This window comes from Plasmodium coatneyi, chromosome 13, assembly GCF_001680005.1.
Source record: "Plasmodium coatneyi strain Hackeri chromosome 13, complete sequence".
Classification (NCBI taxonomy): Eukaryota; Apicomplexa; class Aconoidasida; order Haemosporida; family Plasmodiidae; genus Plasmodium; species Plasmodium coatneyi.
In genome coordinates, this window is record NC_033568.1 from 1,355,453 (window position 1) to 1,372,445 (window position 16,993).

Genomic DNA, 16,993 nt, shown 5'->3' on the forward strand with positions numbered 1-16,993 from the left:
AGGCGTTGCTCTGCAGAACTGCCCGCTTTGACGGCTTCTATGTTAACGGTTTCTTTTAACGCTTCCCTTAAGTGAGCTTTCTGAATAGTTTTGAGGACCTTCACTTTGAAAGGCTTCCAACTGGGTGGGCACAAGGTACGCCTAAGGTGCGACTTGCATGTGCATGTGTACTTTATATGTAAGCATCTTCGTGGCCCTTTTTACCTTTGCCACTGCTTCGCCCACGGCGCGCCGATTTGATTTCTTCTCTATCACGTAGAATGAACTGCGAGAAGGTGGTGCAAATTGGCGAATTTCTTCCCCCTTTGTCATACGTCACTTTACCTATTCTCCAGAAATGTTTAACACATCTTCTGTGTGTTACATAAAAGGCTTCACACGGGGGGGAATCAGAAAATGGAGAGTTATCCTCAAACACATATCCTTTTCAATTTGTGCATTTTTATTTTTTTTTTTTTTTGCATATAGAGCAAGTGCTTTATTTTTTCCCTACGCTGGGAAGTAAAACCTGTTAGCAGTAAATTTTTGCTTTTTTTTTTTTTTTTCCCTGCTCACCCCCTAGTGATGGAAACCTCCAATGGGGGGAAATTCCGCCGTCTGCTTATGCTCTTCCAGAAAATGATTTGTCCCATTGATAGCATAACTGAAGGGGAACCTGCATACTGGCAGGTCGTGTGGGAAGCAAGCGCACCTTTTCCAGCGCCCTGCATATGGACGCAAGGAGGTTACGCCCCCTTCCCCGCACTTGCATTGAAAGTGTGCATTTTTTGTCCACTCCTTCAATTTGCACAACTTTTATGACCAACAAAGGAGCCACATTATTTTGAGAATTGATCAAAATTGAGACGTTGGTCTAGGTATGCACGAAAAACTAAAGCGGAAGTGTAAACAGTCGGGACGTCCTCCTGTTCGAATTGGTGAATTTACGAATTGGGGGAAGACCCCCGAAAACGCGGACAAAAGAAATTATTGAAATTGTGCACTTAAAAAGGCACACTTAAAAAAGCAAACTTAAAAACGGAAACAGAAATATCTCCCTTTCATAGCAACATGGGGGGAAAACCTTTTATGAGGAAAGGCGTACATTGCACGTAGGAGTTGCATGCAAAAGGTAAAAGTCCATTTGGGGGCATCCCAGTTGGTAATCAAATTGACCACGCCTGGGGTGTGTTACCCTGCCCCTACGCGCAAGACCTACAAATCATCTGGAACATTAGCGAGGATGTCCTTTAAATACTCCGCCAACCTGTACCCAGCTAAAACCATCTGCCGATTGAGAACATTCTTCAGTTGTGTCACAAAACTTTTATTAACGGGAAATACTTTTCCTTTAGATAATTCATCTATGGGTAATCTATTGTAAACATATTCGAGAGCCAAGTCGTAGGCTTCATGCACTATGGTGTCTATGTATGCAACTTTGTCTCTGGGAATTCTGAGTTGGTTCCTAAAATCACGAGGAGGGAAAGAATTCATCAAGCTCATAGCATCCTTTTTAAGTTTTTTTACGTTTACACTGGGCCACTTTTTCCTTCTAGTGTTAAAAATACTATCGCATAAGTAATGTATATTCCCATTCAGTCCTCTATAACTCACAGTAATGTCATTTCCACCCTTGTCTCCATTAAGTAAATGCTCATTAAAAAAGTTAAGTGTATGTAGTGGTTGGTGAATATCCCCAAATAAATGGATAAAGTACTTTAAGTAGAAATTGTAAGAATAGTAGGAACCATACTTGGGCTTCTTCTTAATGCTTATCAAAGTCCTGTAAATGTGTTTTGAAATTCCTGCTGCGTTGTGTTTTCCGTTATGGCCATATAAATGCTTGGGAGGTAAATCCACCTTCATCGGATTGTAAGGCGTTTTTATATAATGCCAGTCGTTAAAAATGTTTAAAATTTCGTTTCTTTCAAATGGGAATGAATGATGGGATCTCCTCAGGTCTGACGCTTTTATGTGGTCTGGCCATGTTGCTGCACTTATGATGTTATCGAAATTCTTATCGTGGCTGTTTTGGAAAATTCGATCTAGGGTTGCCTTTTCATTGTCGTTTAAATTCTCGTATGCAATGTGCGCTATGAGCATGTGCGGTTCATCTGACCAGCTGGCTACTCTTTGGATAAAGGGGAATGCACAAAGTAGGAGTGCATGGATTGGGTTCCTCATGGCGGTCACGTGGAGCTACGCATGTGTGTGTCTGTATATACGTATATACCTATCTATCTATCTTGCTGTGCACTTGCACATGCTCCAGTGCAATTGTTGTTATTCCTCAGCGAGGCAATTTTTCGACCTACCCGCCAAGATATATTCACACTGGACAGGTACAACTGACAACGTGGTATTAATTTTTATAAGTTATAAATTAAAAATATGCTTAAAACGGAAACGGAGGTGTCATTAGGACGGTTGCATCACAGCAAAGTACGGATGGATAAAAGAAACAAACATTTCTCAGTGTTGTCAGCAGAGACGCAGGAGAAGTACGTCTAAACGGACAAATGCCTAAACGAAAAAATGTGTGACAGGGTCAAGTTGTAGAAGCGGTGACGATACCCCTCCTAAACTTAAAGCATAAACTTCTTCATAGAAAAAAAGGCACATTCTTCATCTCTACTTTAGTACATTCGAGTAATAAACACATTTCAGCTGTTTCGATGCAAGGGTGTTACACGTCACGCAGCCCCAACGTGAGGGTTAATAACGAGGGTGGTTAAAAATAGGTGCACCGATATGTATTTATGTATGTAATTACGTGTAAATAAACGTGGTTGCGGAAGACGGGGGAAATGACCACTGGGGGGGGATTCTCTACCCAGTCGAAGACCAAGTAGGAGTCACTATATTTGTAAGATCATCATTCTGTGCGTTACGGTCATTGAAAAGGGGTTGGCACAAATGCACGTGTGGGCGTTAAAAAAAAAAAAAAAAACGGACAAGGGGAATACTTTTTAATTCCTAAAAAGAAAAGTAAAAATAAACTAAGAAACTCTGTAGGGGTATGCAAAAATGGGCAAATTACGTAGAAGCAAGATAACCACCCTGAATCAGCGAAACTTAGCAGAAGGTGTACCCCCGTGTTATAGACAACACTTTGCGCACATAACAAAACGGTTATTTTAAACATTTGCAATGCTGGACTTTTTATTTGTACCAACCATGCGTTGTTTCTTCACGCCACTGTAACTTTCTTAGTGTTAAAAAAGATGAATGTCCCTTTTCGCTATTTGTAATTGTGCCTTCTAACTAGCGACTGAGTATTATTATGGTGTTTACTCGTTCTGCAAAAATGTATGCACATGTGCATGAACATACGCATGCATGAGTGATACGCATTTGCACTGCAGCGATAATTAGACAGAATAAAAATGTTATTTTTGCCTAGTAATATGTTTAAATTAGGGAACTTTCGCGGGAAAATACTAACCGTGGGGGTGCTGAGGTGAAAGTGATTCGTGCGAAACGTTTTCATTAGTGTAGCGGTATTATGGGGGGCATAAAATTGGGGTGGAAAAAAGAAAATACATACATACAACACATGCATACGTATGCACATATACATATTTATATAATGAGTGTAATGCTGCCCCATGGAACAACTTTGCACTTGAAGCACTTTAACCAAAAAATGCGAAAACGCAAGTGCAAAAATTGCAACACAAGGAACTGTATGGCCTCTCACTTGTCCGAAAAGAAAAAAAAATCCTGTCCCCCTGCATACATACAAATGTGTGCACCTGCATACGCCAAAGTGTGGTCGTATGTACATCCCATAAATGTATGCAAAGTGCATGTCCGTTTTGGCATCCCTATTTCGCTCTTCAACATGGCATTAAGAAAAGACACGGAGAAATTTAATCATTTTTGATGATACGAAAATGGGAGAGACTCGACTCCTTCGGGTGTTTAATTTTAGGCCGTTTCTCAGGGGAACCACTGCTTCTCTTTGTTCTATTTTGCCTTTATTATTTTATTTTATTTCACATTTTGCGTAACAAATATTCGCAAAAAGGAAGAGATGAAACGGAAACTTTTTTTTAGACGTGCAATGTTGGGAGAAGTACAAGTGTGTTCATAAAAATGTTTAATTAAAAAAGGCCATCCCTTTCTTATGCATATATTGTGCACTGGTTCGAAAAAATCAGTCACGTATTTCACGGGAAGTGGTATTTCCTCGGCCACGAAACAACCGCATGCAATGAATCATGGAATTTTCTGGGGGGTGTACGTACATATTTGAAGTAAAACAGATTGTGAATTTACCCCTGCATACGCTACAACGGTCGTGCAAATGTAATCAACATGGTAGGTGCAAGGAAAAAATATCGGCAAAGGTGTTAAACGATCAATAAGTGTACATAGATTGGGAAGACTTTCCTGCATAATTTTTTAAAGCAGAGGAGTAGCAAAAGTGGGGGGGCGAGTATCGGCAGGGGGAATATCCTTCACACATGATGAAAAGATCGTTTTGGAAGTGGCGAAAAATTTGCAGATCTACCCAACTGTCAATATGCCAAGCATAACGCCCCAAAACAGGCGTACGTAGGGCACTAACCCGCAATATACATTTCCTTCTATTTAAAGTACTTACGCACCTTCACAAGATCCTCGGGCACATTTTCAATCATAATTTTTAAGTACCTCCTTAAGCGATATCCCCCTAGAGCTATCTGCTCATTCAACATTTTCTTCAAACTATTGACAGCAGAATTGTCTAAAGTGTAGGGAGTTTCCTTATTAAGGGTATCATGGGGGAAGTTGGAATAAATGCTCTCCACCGCTTTGGTGTAACTATCACTAATGATAAAATCTAGATATTCTAAATCATTTAAATCATTTTTTAATCTTCCTTCAAAGTATTCAGGGGGGTACATCTTTATTAAGGCCTTTGCTTCTTCCAGCATTTCTTTCTTTCCCGACGTGGGCCATTTTCTACTCCTCGTATGGAAAATGCAATCACATAAGTAATGCAACTTTTCCACCTTATTATTATACTTTATATTTATTTGCGTTCCTCCGCTATCTCCTTCGGGAAAATTTTTATTATAAAAGTCGATCACGTGTAATGGTTCATGTACATCCCCGAAAATGTGAATAAAATATCTTAAGTTAAAATTGTAGGAAAAGAAACTCCCATGATTTTCTTTTTTGTTAATATTTTTTAATGAAGTAAATATGCTCTTCAATATACTTAATGCGTTATCCGTTTTTTGGTAAAATTTCTCATCGTACACATTCAGGGGAATATTCGTTGGGTTGTATGGCCTGCTTGTGTAGTGCCATTTGTTCATTAAGTCGATCCCTCCTATTCGTCTAACCTTAATATCAGGGTAGTGGTAATCAATTGACTTTATGTGGTCAGGCCATACTGCTCCAGTTACTGGGTCATTGAAATCTTTGTCTTCTTTGTAGTTTTTAAAAATTTTGTCTAGCACATACTTTTCTTCATCAGTGAGCCCTTCATATGCAACGGCACTTACGAGCATGTGCCCTTCGTCTGACCAGCAGGAGATTCCATGGGCGAGGAGTACCACGGACAGGAAGAAGTAAATTACGCGCGTAGCTGGGAACATGTGTATATGTTTGGGTGACAATATAGGTTAATAAGGGTAAGCCTCCTAAATGGAGAAAATAAACATTCCGTTGCGTGGTCCCTCGTTCGTGCAAATAAAATCGGGGAACCAATAGCGGAGTTCCAATGTGGCTAATACCACTCGTGTGTGTATGCGTTGGCCGTAAAAAAAGGAAGTCCTCTTTTGGGATATGTAAGAATTGCGCACTAACGTGTAAATGGGGGGGTAAGCGCAAAATTAATGACTAAACAGGTTCGTGTGCAATGGTAGGGTTGTCTCGACGAGCATACACTACCCCGTTTAGCAGTGCCAAGATAAAAAAAAAAATAGTAAAGCGCAACGATACGAAGCGGAGGAAAAGCTAAATATCTGACAACTCAATGGTGAACATAAGATCGGTTAATTTGTAGGCCACCACGTTTTCCTAAAAAATGGAAAAATGGCAAAAGGAGGGGGAAAAAAAAAAAATTAGGAGGTACCCATACAGTTAAGTGACAACAACAATGTTAAGCGTGTACGTGGGGCTAACTCAACGGACGAAAGAGGCACAAACTATACATGTATTAAACGTAGAACGGTTTTTTAAAGATGGCAAAGTGATAATTCTTCTACAATTTTGCTTTGCACCGTGGGCATGCAAAATAAAAAGGAGAGGTTAAGCAAAGTGATGCATACTCATTACACGTTTAAAATACGGAGCGAACCCTTTCGTTTTGGAAAAAAAAAAAAAAATAAATAAATAATTCGCCACCATTGGTACGATTTTAAATGCAACTAATTTGTGGAGAGAGCCACCTGGCATCATGCTTAGATGCAAAAAAGGGGGGTGCATATGCGATTTCGCAATAGGGGCCATTTGGCGAATCGGTGAAGAAACGAGAGAAAACACATGACAGCAAAGCGGCGCAGCATAAAGCGCCATAGCTGCTAGCAGTGGGAATTACCCAAACGGAACGATCCAGCGGTGAAAGACCCTAAAGCATGGCGTGACAGCAGAACACCGCACGGAAATGTAGCCCAAATAATGTCAGAGCAAATCGCGGGGATTTGGGAACCACGGAAAAAAAAAAGTCGATAAATTAGGGTTTTTTATGTGCACATTTTTACAACACTGAAATGGGGGAAAATGAATTTATTCTCCTTTCCTGCCTTTAATCTTTCATTACACATTTTTATGAACGCGCTAAATTGTTGCAAAGTGCATTCTGTACCTAGCAAACTCTCCCCAAGCAACAACATATTAATTACGAACTTACAGGTAAATAAACATTTCAGTCCCGAATGGAGGATCCCTCAAGTTGAAAGATGTTTGGTAGGATTTCGCCTCCACAAGGGAATTAGAAGGAAGGGAAAATGTTTCCATTACGTGGGAATACATGCCATAGGGGGGGAATCCCAATTTGGTAGAAAACTCAACCCAGTGGTACCTTCAAAAAGGAGAACATTTTCCAATGTGCGGAATTTACAGATTAGGGGGGAGAAGGACATGCAAAATGGTGATGGGGTGCGTACCGACACTGACATAGGAAGTGGTAAGAATGACCTCCACAGAACCGATGGGACGAAAGAAAAGTTGAATGATGATCAGGAGAAATGCCTGATAACCCCAGAATTGATAAAAAATATAAAAGAAAACGAAAATGGAGACGATGTGGGTACCCCGTCCAGTGAGACAGAAAAAGGAAATTTTAATTTTTTGGAACATTTCACAACGGAAGGTGAAAACTCTTTAGTTAGTAATTTAAAACCAGAAGAAAGCAAAGAACTTATAGATAGCGATCATTTTAAAAAGATGATGGACGATTTGAACATAAAAGAGGAAGAAATTATGAAGCAGCTTACAAGAAGCGAAAAAAATGTTTCCAGTTTGATTAATAAAAATTTATCCCTAGAGCAGATTGAAAAAAATGCAAAAAATGAAGAGGCACAAAATGAAGAACTCTTTGATACCTACATGAACAGCAACAGCTCCAAAGTTGGGAACTTTATTAACTTTAAAAAAATTGGGAAAAAATATAAAGACGTTATTTCGCATGTTATAGCCATTTTTTTGAGTAAAGGAAAAAAATTTACAGAAATGATCAAACTGATAGAAGAAGACAAAAGCGAAATAAATATGTGTATCTCCCTTTTGGAAGAAGATGTTCTTTTCAACAATTTAAGTAAAGATGTCTTAATGGAAATTGTTAAGAAGTCCGTTTTATTTGGACACTTGAATGAGAAATTTTCAAACGACGCAGAGAATTTCGAATGGAGTAAACAAATCGAAAGGTGCATTATGCAGTCAGTGTGTAATCATAATTTTAAAATAAAACTTATTACGTATTCGCATAATAGCATAAGTGTGACTGTGGTAAGCATGAAAAGTGTGCATATAGATTCGGACGAGCATGACGAGTATGACGAGATTGAGGGTTCCATAAAGAATGCCCTGGAGGAGTATGAACGGGTTAATGGCCTAGACATCCTTTCTTCCTTTAACATCCTCGTGCACTTTAGTTGATTCTGTGCGCAGTGCGACTTTGAGTGGGCCCCCTCTATGTGTCATCACTACTACTCCAGGTATACAAACACACCACTATCTGCTCAGTGCAAATGTAAGCAATTACCGCTTGGAGGTGTTTTCGCCTTGGTAGAAACACACCTCTACTTTTTTTATGTCAAATGTTAATCCGCGCTTTCCCCAAAGGAGTCGCTACGGTGGTTGTTCCTTTGGAGGGAATGAAAAGGCAGTGCGCAAACTGCTTTTTTACGTCATATCCTTTTCACGTATTACAAATTCGCACCTGCAGCAGCTTTTTTAGGCGGTCGATTTGCTCCTCTCCGTAGTAGGACCAGCAAACGATCCACCTGGTTATTCTTCCTGTGTAAGACTCGAAAATTCGATGCTGCGCTATATGCACAGGGAAGGAGCACCCCTCTACCTTCTTCCAACGGAGGTGCTCATCAAAATGCATGTCATTCCGTGTAAGGGCATCCAGAAAATTGACTTGTTTTTTGTTATCCACAGTGTACAATCGCATGGACTTTATTATTTCCTTTTTTATTAATTTCACATTCTTAAATTTGGACACCAAGCTGGTGAACCACACTACGTTGTAAAAATGGGATTTACTTTCCTTAATCATATTTAGGATAAAACCGTACTCACCCCCGACACGACCGCTAGGTAGGTCATTTTTTATTTCACTTTTTTGCAGACCCTCATCCACTTCTTCTTTGATCCCACTGAAATGTTCCTCCTCATTATTGTAGGATGCACCGAAGGGATAATTGGTGTTTAGATTATCATCTTTCGCCCTGGGAGGTTTATCCATATCTGCTTCGATCTGCTCACTACGGATCGTTTTATCCTCTCCGGTGGTGCCAAGCTGGTCGTCCACCTTTTGCGACTCTGTAGATGCACCTTCTTCGGTGTCAAAATAAACCACTTCGTTCACGTGGGCACCGATGTTTCGAAAGGGGTTTCTGTTAACTTCATCCAAGGAACTGTAAAATGGGGGGTTACAAATGGAGAAAAAAAAAAAGTCTGAATTATTTACAACGTTATGAAATATTTTCCTGGGATTGTTTTGATACTTGAGCACTATCATGTCCTCTTTGTTATTTAGTAAAACGTTTAAGTAGCAAAGTTTCAAAGAATCTAAGTTTATATCTACCCCTACGAAGGACCAATTGTATATGCAATTCCCGAGTAGTGGGTATATGCAGTTTGAGCCCACCCCAATGTCTAGTACTTTTATTTGGCTGCCACGCAGCAGGGTGTCCTTCCCCTCGTCATTGGTCTCCCGCAAACAGGGTGCGCATTTGTCTAGCTGTTCCACAGACAGTTCGCCAATCCGTTCGCTAGTTCTTTCATCAGGATTATCACCATGTTTGTCCCCTTTGGAGGCCCCTTCCCCCGGAACCTTCGGCAGCGCAGTCAAATCGGCTATATAGTGCATGTAATTAGCCCTTCCAGGAATGTTCGGACAAAGGAAGTTTTTCCTACCCCCACATTCCTCCTCTATGGAGGTACTCTCATTGATCAGGACACATTCTTCCTTTTCACTTTTCAAATTTAGTAGCATGTGGTTGTACTCATTATACTTGATCAAAAGGGTATTCTTAAACTGGGCTAGATCATTAACCTGAACAGTAACATAATCGCCATCTTCACCTTTCGATACTACAGTTATGTGTTCCAAGGTCCTATCCAGTTTTTTGCATTCTACATATGGCAAATAAAAGTTGAGATCGTAGTACTCCTTCAGCGTAGCTTTACTGAGGAAGTAAATAGCTAGCGATTTTTCAAAATTATAAAATAATTTCCCACTATTATTTTTGCGTAAAAATATGTTCAGAAAGGTGTGTTTTTTGCTTAATTCTTCAAAATTTGTGAACGAGCTATTTTGTAAATTTCTTTCATGCATCAGTTTGGTGTTCCTACCGTTGTGTTGGGAACTACCACGTTGCTTTCTGTGTGTGCCGTCATAATTTGATCCACCCCTCTGGGCTTCCTCTGCCCCTCTGCGGTGGGATCCCTTTTGAATTTTTCTATTTTTCACCATTACGCTGGATTGGTATATACGTTTTTTTTTTACAGTGACATTTGCTCGTGGGGGTGGGGGATAAAATGGACGATCGGACAAACCACACAGCGGTTAGAACGAAAAATTAAGTGACATGAACGCGGTGACGAACAAATTAAAAACAGTGCAAATGTTCCACAGGGAGGATCTCAAAAAATAGGGAAATCCATTACAAAAAAAAAAAAAAAACGTGTAAAAAGTGGCACACAAAATGGCGCATAGAAACTACGCACAAACGGTCACCCCATATGGAACGCGGAAGTCCCGTTATACCATTTGTAACTACCAGGATCCTATTTCTAATCCCCCTCGAGGGAAAACTCGTACGAGTAATTGCTTATGATAATCCTATCACCCTCCCTTGCACCCACATTTTTCAGCCTAACATTTAAGTTCAGATCATCTAATATTTTGGCAAAAATTTTTGACGTGTCACTTTTGGAAAAATTAAAAATGTTGGCTTGATTTTCGATATATTTTCCCTTAACGATAAAAACATTTTCTTTATATTTGTATATTTCAAATTGAGATGGCCTAAAATTGTCACTATTTTCAATTTTTGCAATATCGATTGGTTCAGGTAAGCTTTTTAAAAATTCACTTATGATGTTTTCATCATTGATTTGTGAAACTATTTCATTTATCGCTTCTACTGCATTTTCTCCCGTCAATGCAGAGATGCAAAATATGTTTTCTATTTTTAAATTTTCCCTTAAATGGTTGATTAGTTTATTCACATTATCTTTTTCCTCTTTGTATATGTCAATTTTGTTCAGTAGCACCACTTCCTTTTTGCCTTTAAAAATGGGATCATACTGCACCAAAACGTCTTTTATGTTTCTATACGTTTCTAGTAGGACATCCATGCTGCTGTTTATGTCAAACATGTAAATTAATATTTTGCAATGTTTCAGGTGTTCCAAGTATTTGTACGATATGTTTGATACTTTTTTGTCCAAGTTTTTTATGATTCCCGGGAAGTCGATAACTGTGTAGTTGTTCTTTGCAATACTCTTTTCGCCACCCTCACTAATTGTATCGTCCGTCGAGTCAGGTTCTACCTCCAGTAGGTCTTCCGCCTCCTCGTGGTTACCCTCCAAAACGGCTTCGTCCCCCTCGTTTTCGTTAACAAGGTGGTTTTCCTCCAAAACGGCTTCATCTCCCTTCTTTTCTTTAACCAGGTTGTCCCCTTCTGCACCGTTCTGGTCCCCCTCCCCCTGGTCCCGCCTAAATATCCCCAGGTTGGGAAACTTGGACGTGTAGCTATAGTTGGCAATTTTTACATTCGCGTTGGTGATCCTATTCAGCAGCGTGCTTTTCCCCACATTGGGGTAGCCAATAATCCCAAAATCGGTAAAAAATATTTTTTTCAGGAAAATTTTTTTTTCCTTTGTTTTTTCCCCAAATTGGCAGACAAATGGGATTTTCAGGCTTTTAGTTCTGTAGGAGTAATTTCCCTTTCCACCTTTTCCCCCCAAAGCGATTAGCACTTTTTGTCCATTTAAATGAATAAAATTAATAAACTTTTTCTCTTCGTCGTATATAATTGTATTCACAGGTATATTAATACATTCGTCTTTTCCATTTTCCCCACTTTGATTATTGTTTAATCCTTTTCCTCCATTTCCAGCATAGTAAAAAGACTTTAATTTAAGGCTTAGAAAATTATCAATTTTTTTATCTCCAATTAGGTACACATTACCGCCTTTCCCCCCCGGCCACCGGAAGCGTACTTTTTATTTTTCTTCTGCGAAAATGTTGTAAAACAGCATATGCCATCTCCTCCATTTCCACTCTTAACATTAATTACACACCGGTCATGGAATTGGTTTTTCTTTATCTGCTTTTTCATGCAGTGTAGCTTATTTGCTGTGCGACTTGAGCGCTTCTTACCTTCCTTGCACTTTATGCTGCTGTTAACAAAGAGGGTATTCTGCCTTCCACGCTTGGAAGGAAAACTATACAAAACTGCCCTCTTGTGGAATATCATTAGCAGCAGAATGGTAAATCCAATATGCATATTCCTTTTGAGTGTCCTAATTTCATCCCTACTGAGGGAGGAGTGGAAACTTGTGACGAGGATCCTTATATATGTGATGCTCCTGCGACCGTTTCATTGTGCAAAAGGAAGAAAATGATACAACCATCTATATATGTATATATTTTTTTCTTCTCCAATTTGGTGACAAAGGAAGAGGAGGTCAACTCGAAAGAGATGTGCCTGGCCGAGTTGCCTACATAAAAGTGGGCATCCCGCTAAGGCTAGCAAGGGGGAGTACATATATACGTATATATATGTGTGCGTTTTATTTTTTTTTTTTCTTTCCGATTGGGTCACAGCGGCACAACTTGTCAGAAAAACCCTTTCGGCAAAAAATCGTTGTATTCAAAATTAAGTTTCCTCATTTGCGTTTTAAAAGGGGGGTATAACCCCGACGTGTTATGTGCACCTCTTCACCAGTTAACATCACACGCATAACGTGGAATCATTAGCTTCTTTCAAAGAGTGACAAATGAATCGGTGAAAAAATTACAATTTTTATATGTTATAGCAAACGCAACGGAAGGAATACAAAAAATAAGCACAGCAACTGAGCGATGTGCGCGTGTTTTTGAATTAAATTCGGGAGCCGGTTGGGCAAAAGAGCACATTTGGGAAAACAAAAAATGTTAGCATGAATAACAACTGTGTGCAACGCATGTATGACCACACAGCTGTGCGCTGAATTTTTGCTTAACGAAAAATTTGTAAAAAAAAAAAAAAAAAAATAAATGGACAGGCAGGCAGGCTCACAAATGAGCAAAAAGGAAACAAACAAATGGATGAACAAAAAAACGAACGAATGAACGAATGGATGAACGAATTGATGAACGCATTGTTGCCACACCACTGCCAACGTCGCTGCCGCAAAACCCAGTTACTGTTCTTCCTTTTCCGCCCCCAGAAAGGCGAAAAACTTCTCAGCATATCTTATCTTAAAGTTGGGGTACACGCGCATGATGTTATCTTCCTCGTCAAATATGTACTTCTTTAGAATTCCCTTAAAAGCAGAAATGGTGGAGCTTCCCAAGTGGCCGCTCTGCGTGGTCTGCATTATATGACACCACAGTTCACTGTTGGTGGTTAAGTCACCCGACTTGTCATGGAGCGAAATTAAAATGAAAACGGTTTTCAAGAAAAAGAAAAGGTTACAATGTTGCTGTTTTTTTTTCCCTCCCATTTCGTGTGGATCCATTTCGATAAATTTGAAAATGCGAAAATTCAACAACTTCTCTTTAAACAGAAAGGTAAATAATTTACTTAAAAAAAGGACTTGCTTTAAATCGTAATTATTGATATTCTTCAAGTAATTTATAAAAATTGTTTTTAAGCTGAATAAAAATATTCTACTTTTAACGTTGGAAATATTTCTTAACATCTTCGCATAGGCAACTTTATATTTTTTTTCATACAACAGGGTTTGAATAATTGTTTGGATGACATGAGGGATGTTTTTCTTCTTTTTTAAAATTAAGGATAAATTGTGCACACACTCATTTACGTCCAGACTATTTTTTATAATTAAGAAAATTTTTTTCGGTAAAATTCCCTGAATTTTATATTTTTTTAAAAGTTTACCAAAGTGGGATTCGTTAAAATATTCTTCTTCCCCTGTCATTAAATAATTTAGCTTACAGAATTTGTTCTTCACAGATTTTGCTTCATCTTCTCCGACAGGGTTATTGTCCCTGTTGTCTGTCTTATTATCGCTCTCGACTAGTGTACCAATTGTACACATATCCTTTTTTTCCATTTCTTCGTATTCTCTGCTTTTTCTCCTCTTTGCGCCTTTTTTTCCTCCCTGTGTGTTGGCACATTCGGCACTTTTAAAAATATTTAAGAATGAAAATGATACCATTTTCCCCTTGAAGTTATATTTATTTTCAAACTCATTTAAGACGCTAAAGAGGAATTCAAATTTGTTTAAAAAGTGAAATTTCATTGTGCCATTTTTTAAATCATCAATATCTTTGATCAGAAATCGTAATTTGCTTCTTTCGATGCAAATATTATTCTGCACGATATAATTGTCGATCTGTTTTTTTAAATACTCCGTTATATAATTCAAGTGACTGCCATCTTCACTTTTTAGCTTCATTCCGCAAATCTTCAAAATGATAATTATATTGTCCACGCTGCTAATGCTTATGTCTTCACACAGCAAGTTAATTATATCTGTTATGCAGTCGAAATCGAGGTAACTGAGGGCATAGAACAGGCAAAAGCTCTTCAGCACGTTTCTCAGAATTATTTTAAAATTTTGGTATTTCTCCTGTTCCTCTTGGGTAACTAGAAAATTATTTTGCGGGCTGCTCTGCTTCCCGCTGTTTGTACATCCCTGCTTGGGGACACCATATTGGTTTGCTTCACTTGGACCAGTTAGCGCCGCACTTTGTCCATTTTGAGCAGTACTCTCGTTTCCAGCTTGGGGATTGTCATGGTTTAGGGCCACGATACTGCTCAGCTCATTCTCCCTTTCTACTTTTCTCATTAAATTACGATTGTTCTCGTAGAGTTGTTTAAAAATCCCGGTTAGGGCTTTTAAAAAATCTTTCAGCAAATTCTGGTATACCAAATTGTTCAGCACACAAATTACCACCACGCATATGCATATGTGAATATCTGTAGCATTTACATTGTTAAAATGGTTGCACGCTATTTTGGTGAGGACCTCATTAAACATAACCTTCAATTTCACGTCGTCCAGGTCGTGAAAATATTTGCACAGATCTTGAATAATGGATTTTATATTAAACTCGGACGTTTTGTTTAGAGAAATCATGAGAAATTTCTCTATCTTTTTCGCTTCTTCGGGATAGTTGGGTGCCTTTTTCTTCTTCTTCTTTTCCGCTTTGGGGGCTTTCTTCCCTTCATTTGCCCTCCTGAGGGGGGGTATCCCCCCCTCCCCCTCTGAGTCTTCTTCCGTTCCGTTTTGCGCTACCCCTGTTTGACTTTTCTTCTTCTTCCTCTTCTTTTTCTTCTTTTTTTTCTCTGTGTCTTCCTCGCTTGGTGCATCACCTTGATCTTCACTTAGAATCCCCTCTTCCTCAGAGGACCTTCCCACCGTGTCATCACCCCCCCGCAGGGCATTGTCACCCTTTTTTTTACATTTTTTTTTATAACTTTTCTGAAATTCGCCAAATATTATGTCGGTCAATTTTAGCAAATTCGAGTCAAACCCGTCCTTCTCCAACTGTTTAAAAATTTTCTCCTCGTTATTTTTCCCATCATCCTTGTTAAGCTTTAACTTCTTCGACAGGTACGATAGTAACTGATTATCCTTTTCTTGCTCGGCAGATATATCATACTTAATTTTACTATGGGATGTTTTTTTTTGCTTTTTGGGTGGGGAGTTTAAATTGTTGCCGTCGCTGTAATTTCTTTTTCTCTTGATATTTCCTTTGTCCTGTTTTGTTGGCCTTCCCTCGAGCGATTCATCAGGGGTATGGATTGTGGGAATATTTCTTCTCTGGGCATTTTTTTTCCTTTTGGAAAAAAGGAGCTTCTTTTCCTTTTTTTGTAGCCTGGCCAATTTTCTCAGTTCCCTCCTGTTCCGGATGTTACCTGTATGTTATGGGCAAGCATGTGCATATTAGTGGGCCTCCAAATGAGCATTAGTACAAACAAATAGGTTCGTTATTTACATACGAAAAATGATTACGCGAAGAAGCCTAATTAGGACAATCCCCACGCGGAGGTGCGAAAGGGGAGGACTGTTGACACAAATAGGAGGGAATTAATTTCCACCCCCCAAAGTATAGCTTATGCAGATATATATTTATACCTCTATTCGGGTACAATGGCATGTTTTTCCAAAGAGGGGCTTAACAATTGTATGTCCTGAAATTGAGATAGGGCTGCGGATGGATTATACCACCACAACTAACTCTTGATAATCCTTTGGGTCAGGAAGCCAAAACGGGCAGGTACGAAAATGCAAAATGGAGCTCGCCGTAGAAATGTTATTTTCTTCTACGTATAAAATATTCTATAGGGTTATCCTTCCATTTTGTACAACTTCAACTTTAACTTCAATTTGGAATTGGAACTCCAACTTGTTCTACCTGCGTATTGCGCTTAAGTATATTTTCTTCTACAACATTGGAATATTTTGCAAATTTTAAAAGAGATTTTTCTACCCACAACGGTGGCAGGATTTTTTTGTTTTGTTTTCCTACGTGGCCCCAATTTTAGTCGATTTCTGCGGGCTGCAATGACAACATGCAGCGCGGTAATTAATTATAAACTGCAAAGGGGGAGCTCCAAATTGCGAAAACATCAAAGTACGCGGTAAATTATGGCGCTAATATTTTTTTCATTTAAACTATAAAAAGGGTTTATATAGAAAGCTGTAATAAAATATGTTTAAAAGGTTAAAAAATAAAATATATTTTTTTTTTTTTTTTTTTTTCCCCGCCTTTTGCGGAACCACAGCAACCCCGAAAGCGGGGTGTTCTATTATGTAGGGAACGACTGAGAGAAAAAAGCGCTACACGTGCATACGTATATAAGTAAATGTGAAAATGCGAACACAATTGTGCAAATGGAAACATACATATCCAATTCGTGGAGGGTATTATATGCATAATTTACAAAGCTGTGTATGTACATATGCGAAATATTTTGTGCCTTCTCAAAATATGTGGCGCATTTTTTTCGTGAATAATTTGAGAACAAAGAAGAGATAGGAATAGGGTTCCATTTTTATTAGCTCCCATTGACGTGTGTTTTCGCGTATACACGTATTTATGAGGGTACGTGCCTATGAGCCTGCATGTGCATTTGTGAAGCGGCCGGGACGTACACCA

At 39.0% G+C, this 16,993-nt stretch overlaps 6 protein-coding genes across 6 annotated transcripts; 1 reads left to right on the top strand and 5 right to left on the bottom strand.

The window, feature by feature from the left end:
- Positions 1-1,194: 1,194 nt before the first annotated feature.
- Positions 1,195-2,166, bottom strand: PCOAH_00050150 (Uncharacterized protein; the record flags this gene model as incomplete). Its single annotated transcript, XM_020061797.1, has 1 exon — positions 1,195-2,166. The coding sequence occupies one exon, from the start codon at positions 2,164-2,166 to the stop codon at positions 1,195-1,197; it is 972 nt and encodes a 323-aa protein (XP_019917246.1).
- A 2,408-nt stretch (positions 2,167-4,574) lies between these two features.
- PCOAH_00050160 (Uncharacterized protein) lies at positions 4,575-5,573 on the bottom strand (the record flags this gene model as incomplete). Its single annotated transcript, XM_020061798.1, has 1 exon — positions 4,575-5,573. One exon carries the CDS (start codon positions 5,571-5,573, stop codon positions 4,575-4,577), a length of 999 nt encoding a protein of 332 aa, XP_019917353.1.
- Positions 5,574-6,699: 1,126 nt separating this feature from the next.
- PCOAH_00050170 (Uncharacterized protein) lies at positions 6,700-8,076 on the top strand (the record flags this gene model as incomplete). The annotated part of the gene is made up of 1 exon (XM_020061799.1): positions 6,700-8,076. The coding sequence occupies one exon, from the start codon at positions 6,700-6,702 to the stop codon at positions 8,074-8,076; it is 1,377 nt and encodes a 458-aa protein (XP_019917454.1).
- A 262-nt stretch (positions 8,077-8,338) lies between these two features.
- PCOAH_00050180 (Uncharacterized protein) lies at positions 8,339-10,123 on the bottom strand (the record flags this gene model as incomplete). The annotated part of the gene is made up of 1 exon (XM_020061800.1): positions 8,339-10,123. The coding sequence occupies one exon, from the start codon at positions 10,121-10,123 to the stop codon at positions 8,339-8,341; it is 1,785 nt and encodes a 594-aa protein (XP_019917187.1).
- A 320-nt stretch (positions 10,124-10,443) lies between these two features.
- Positions 10,444-12,164, bottom strand: PCOAH_00050190 (Uncharacterized protein; the record flags this gene model as incomplete). Its single annotated transcript, XM_020061801.1, has 2 exons — positions 10,444-11,787; positions 11,847-12,164. 2 exons carry the CDS (start codon positions 12,162-12,164, stop codon positions 10,444-10,446), a joined length of 1,662 nt encoding a protein of 553 aa, XP_019917288.1.
- Positions 12,165-13,062: 898 nt separating this feature from the next.
- PCOAH_00050200 (Uncharacterized protein) lies at positions 13,063-15,991 on the bottom strand (the record flags this gene model as incomplete). Its single annotated transcript, XM_020061802.1, has 2 exons — positions 13,063-15,749; positions 15,970-15,991. 2 exons carry the CDS (start codon positions 15,989-15,991, stop codon positions 13,063-13,065), a joined length of 2,709 nt encoding a protein of 902 aa, XP_019917118.1.
- Between the last annotated feature and the right edge of the window lie 1,002 nt (positions 15,992-16,993).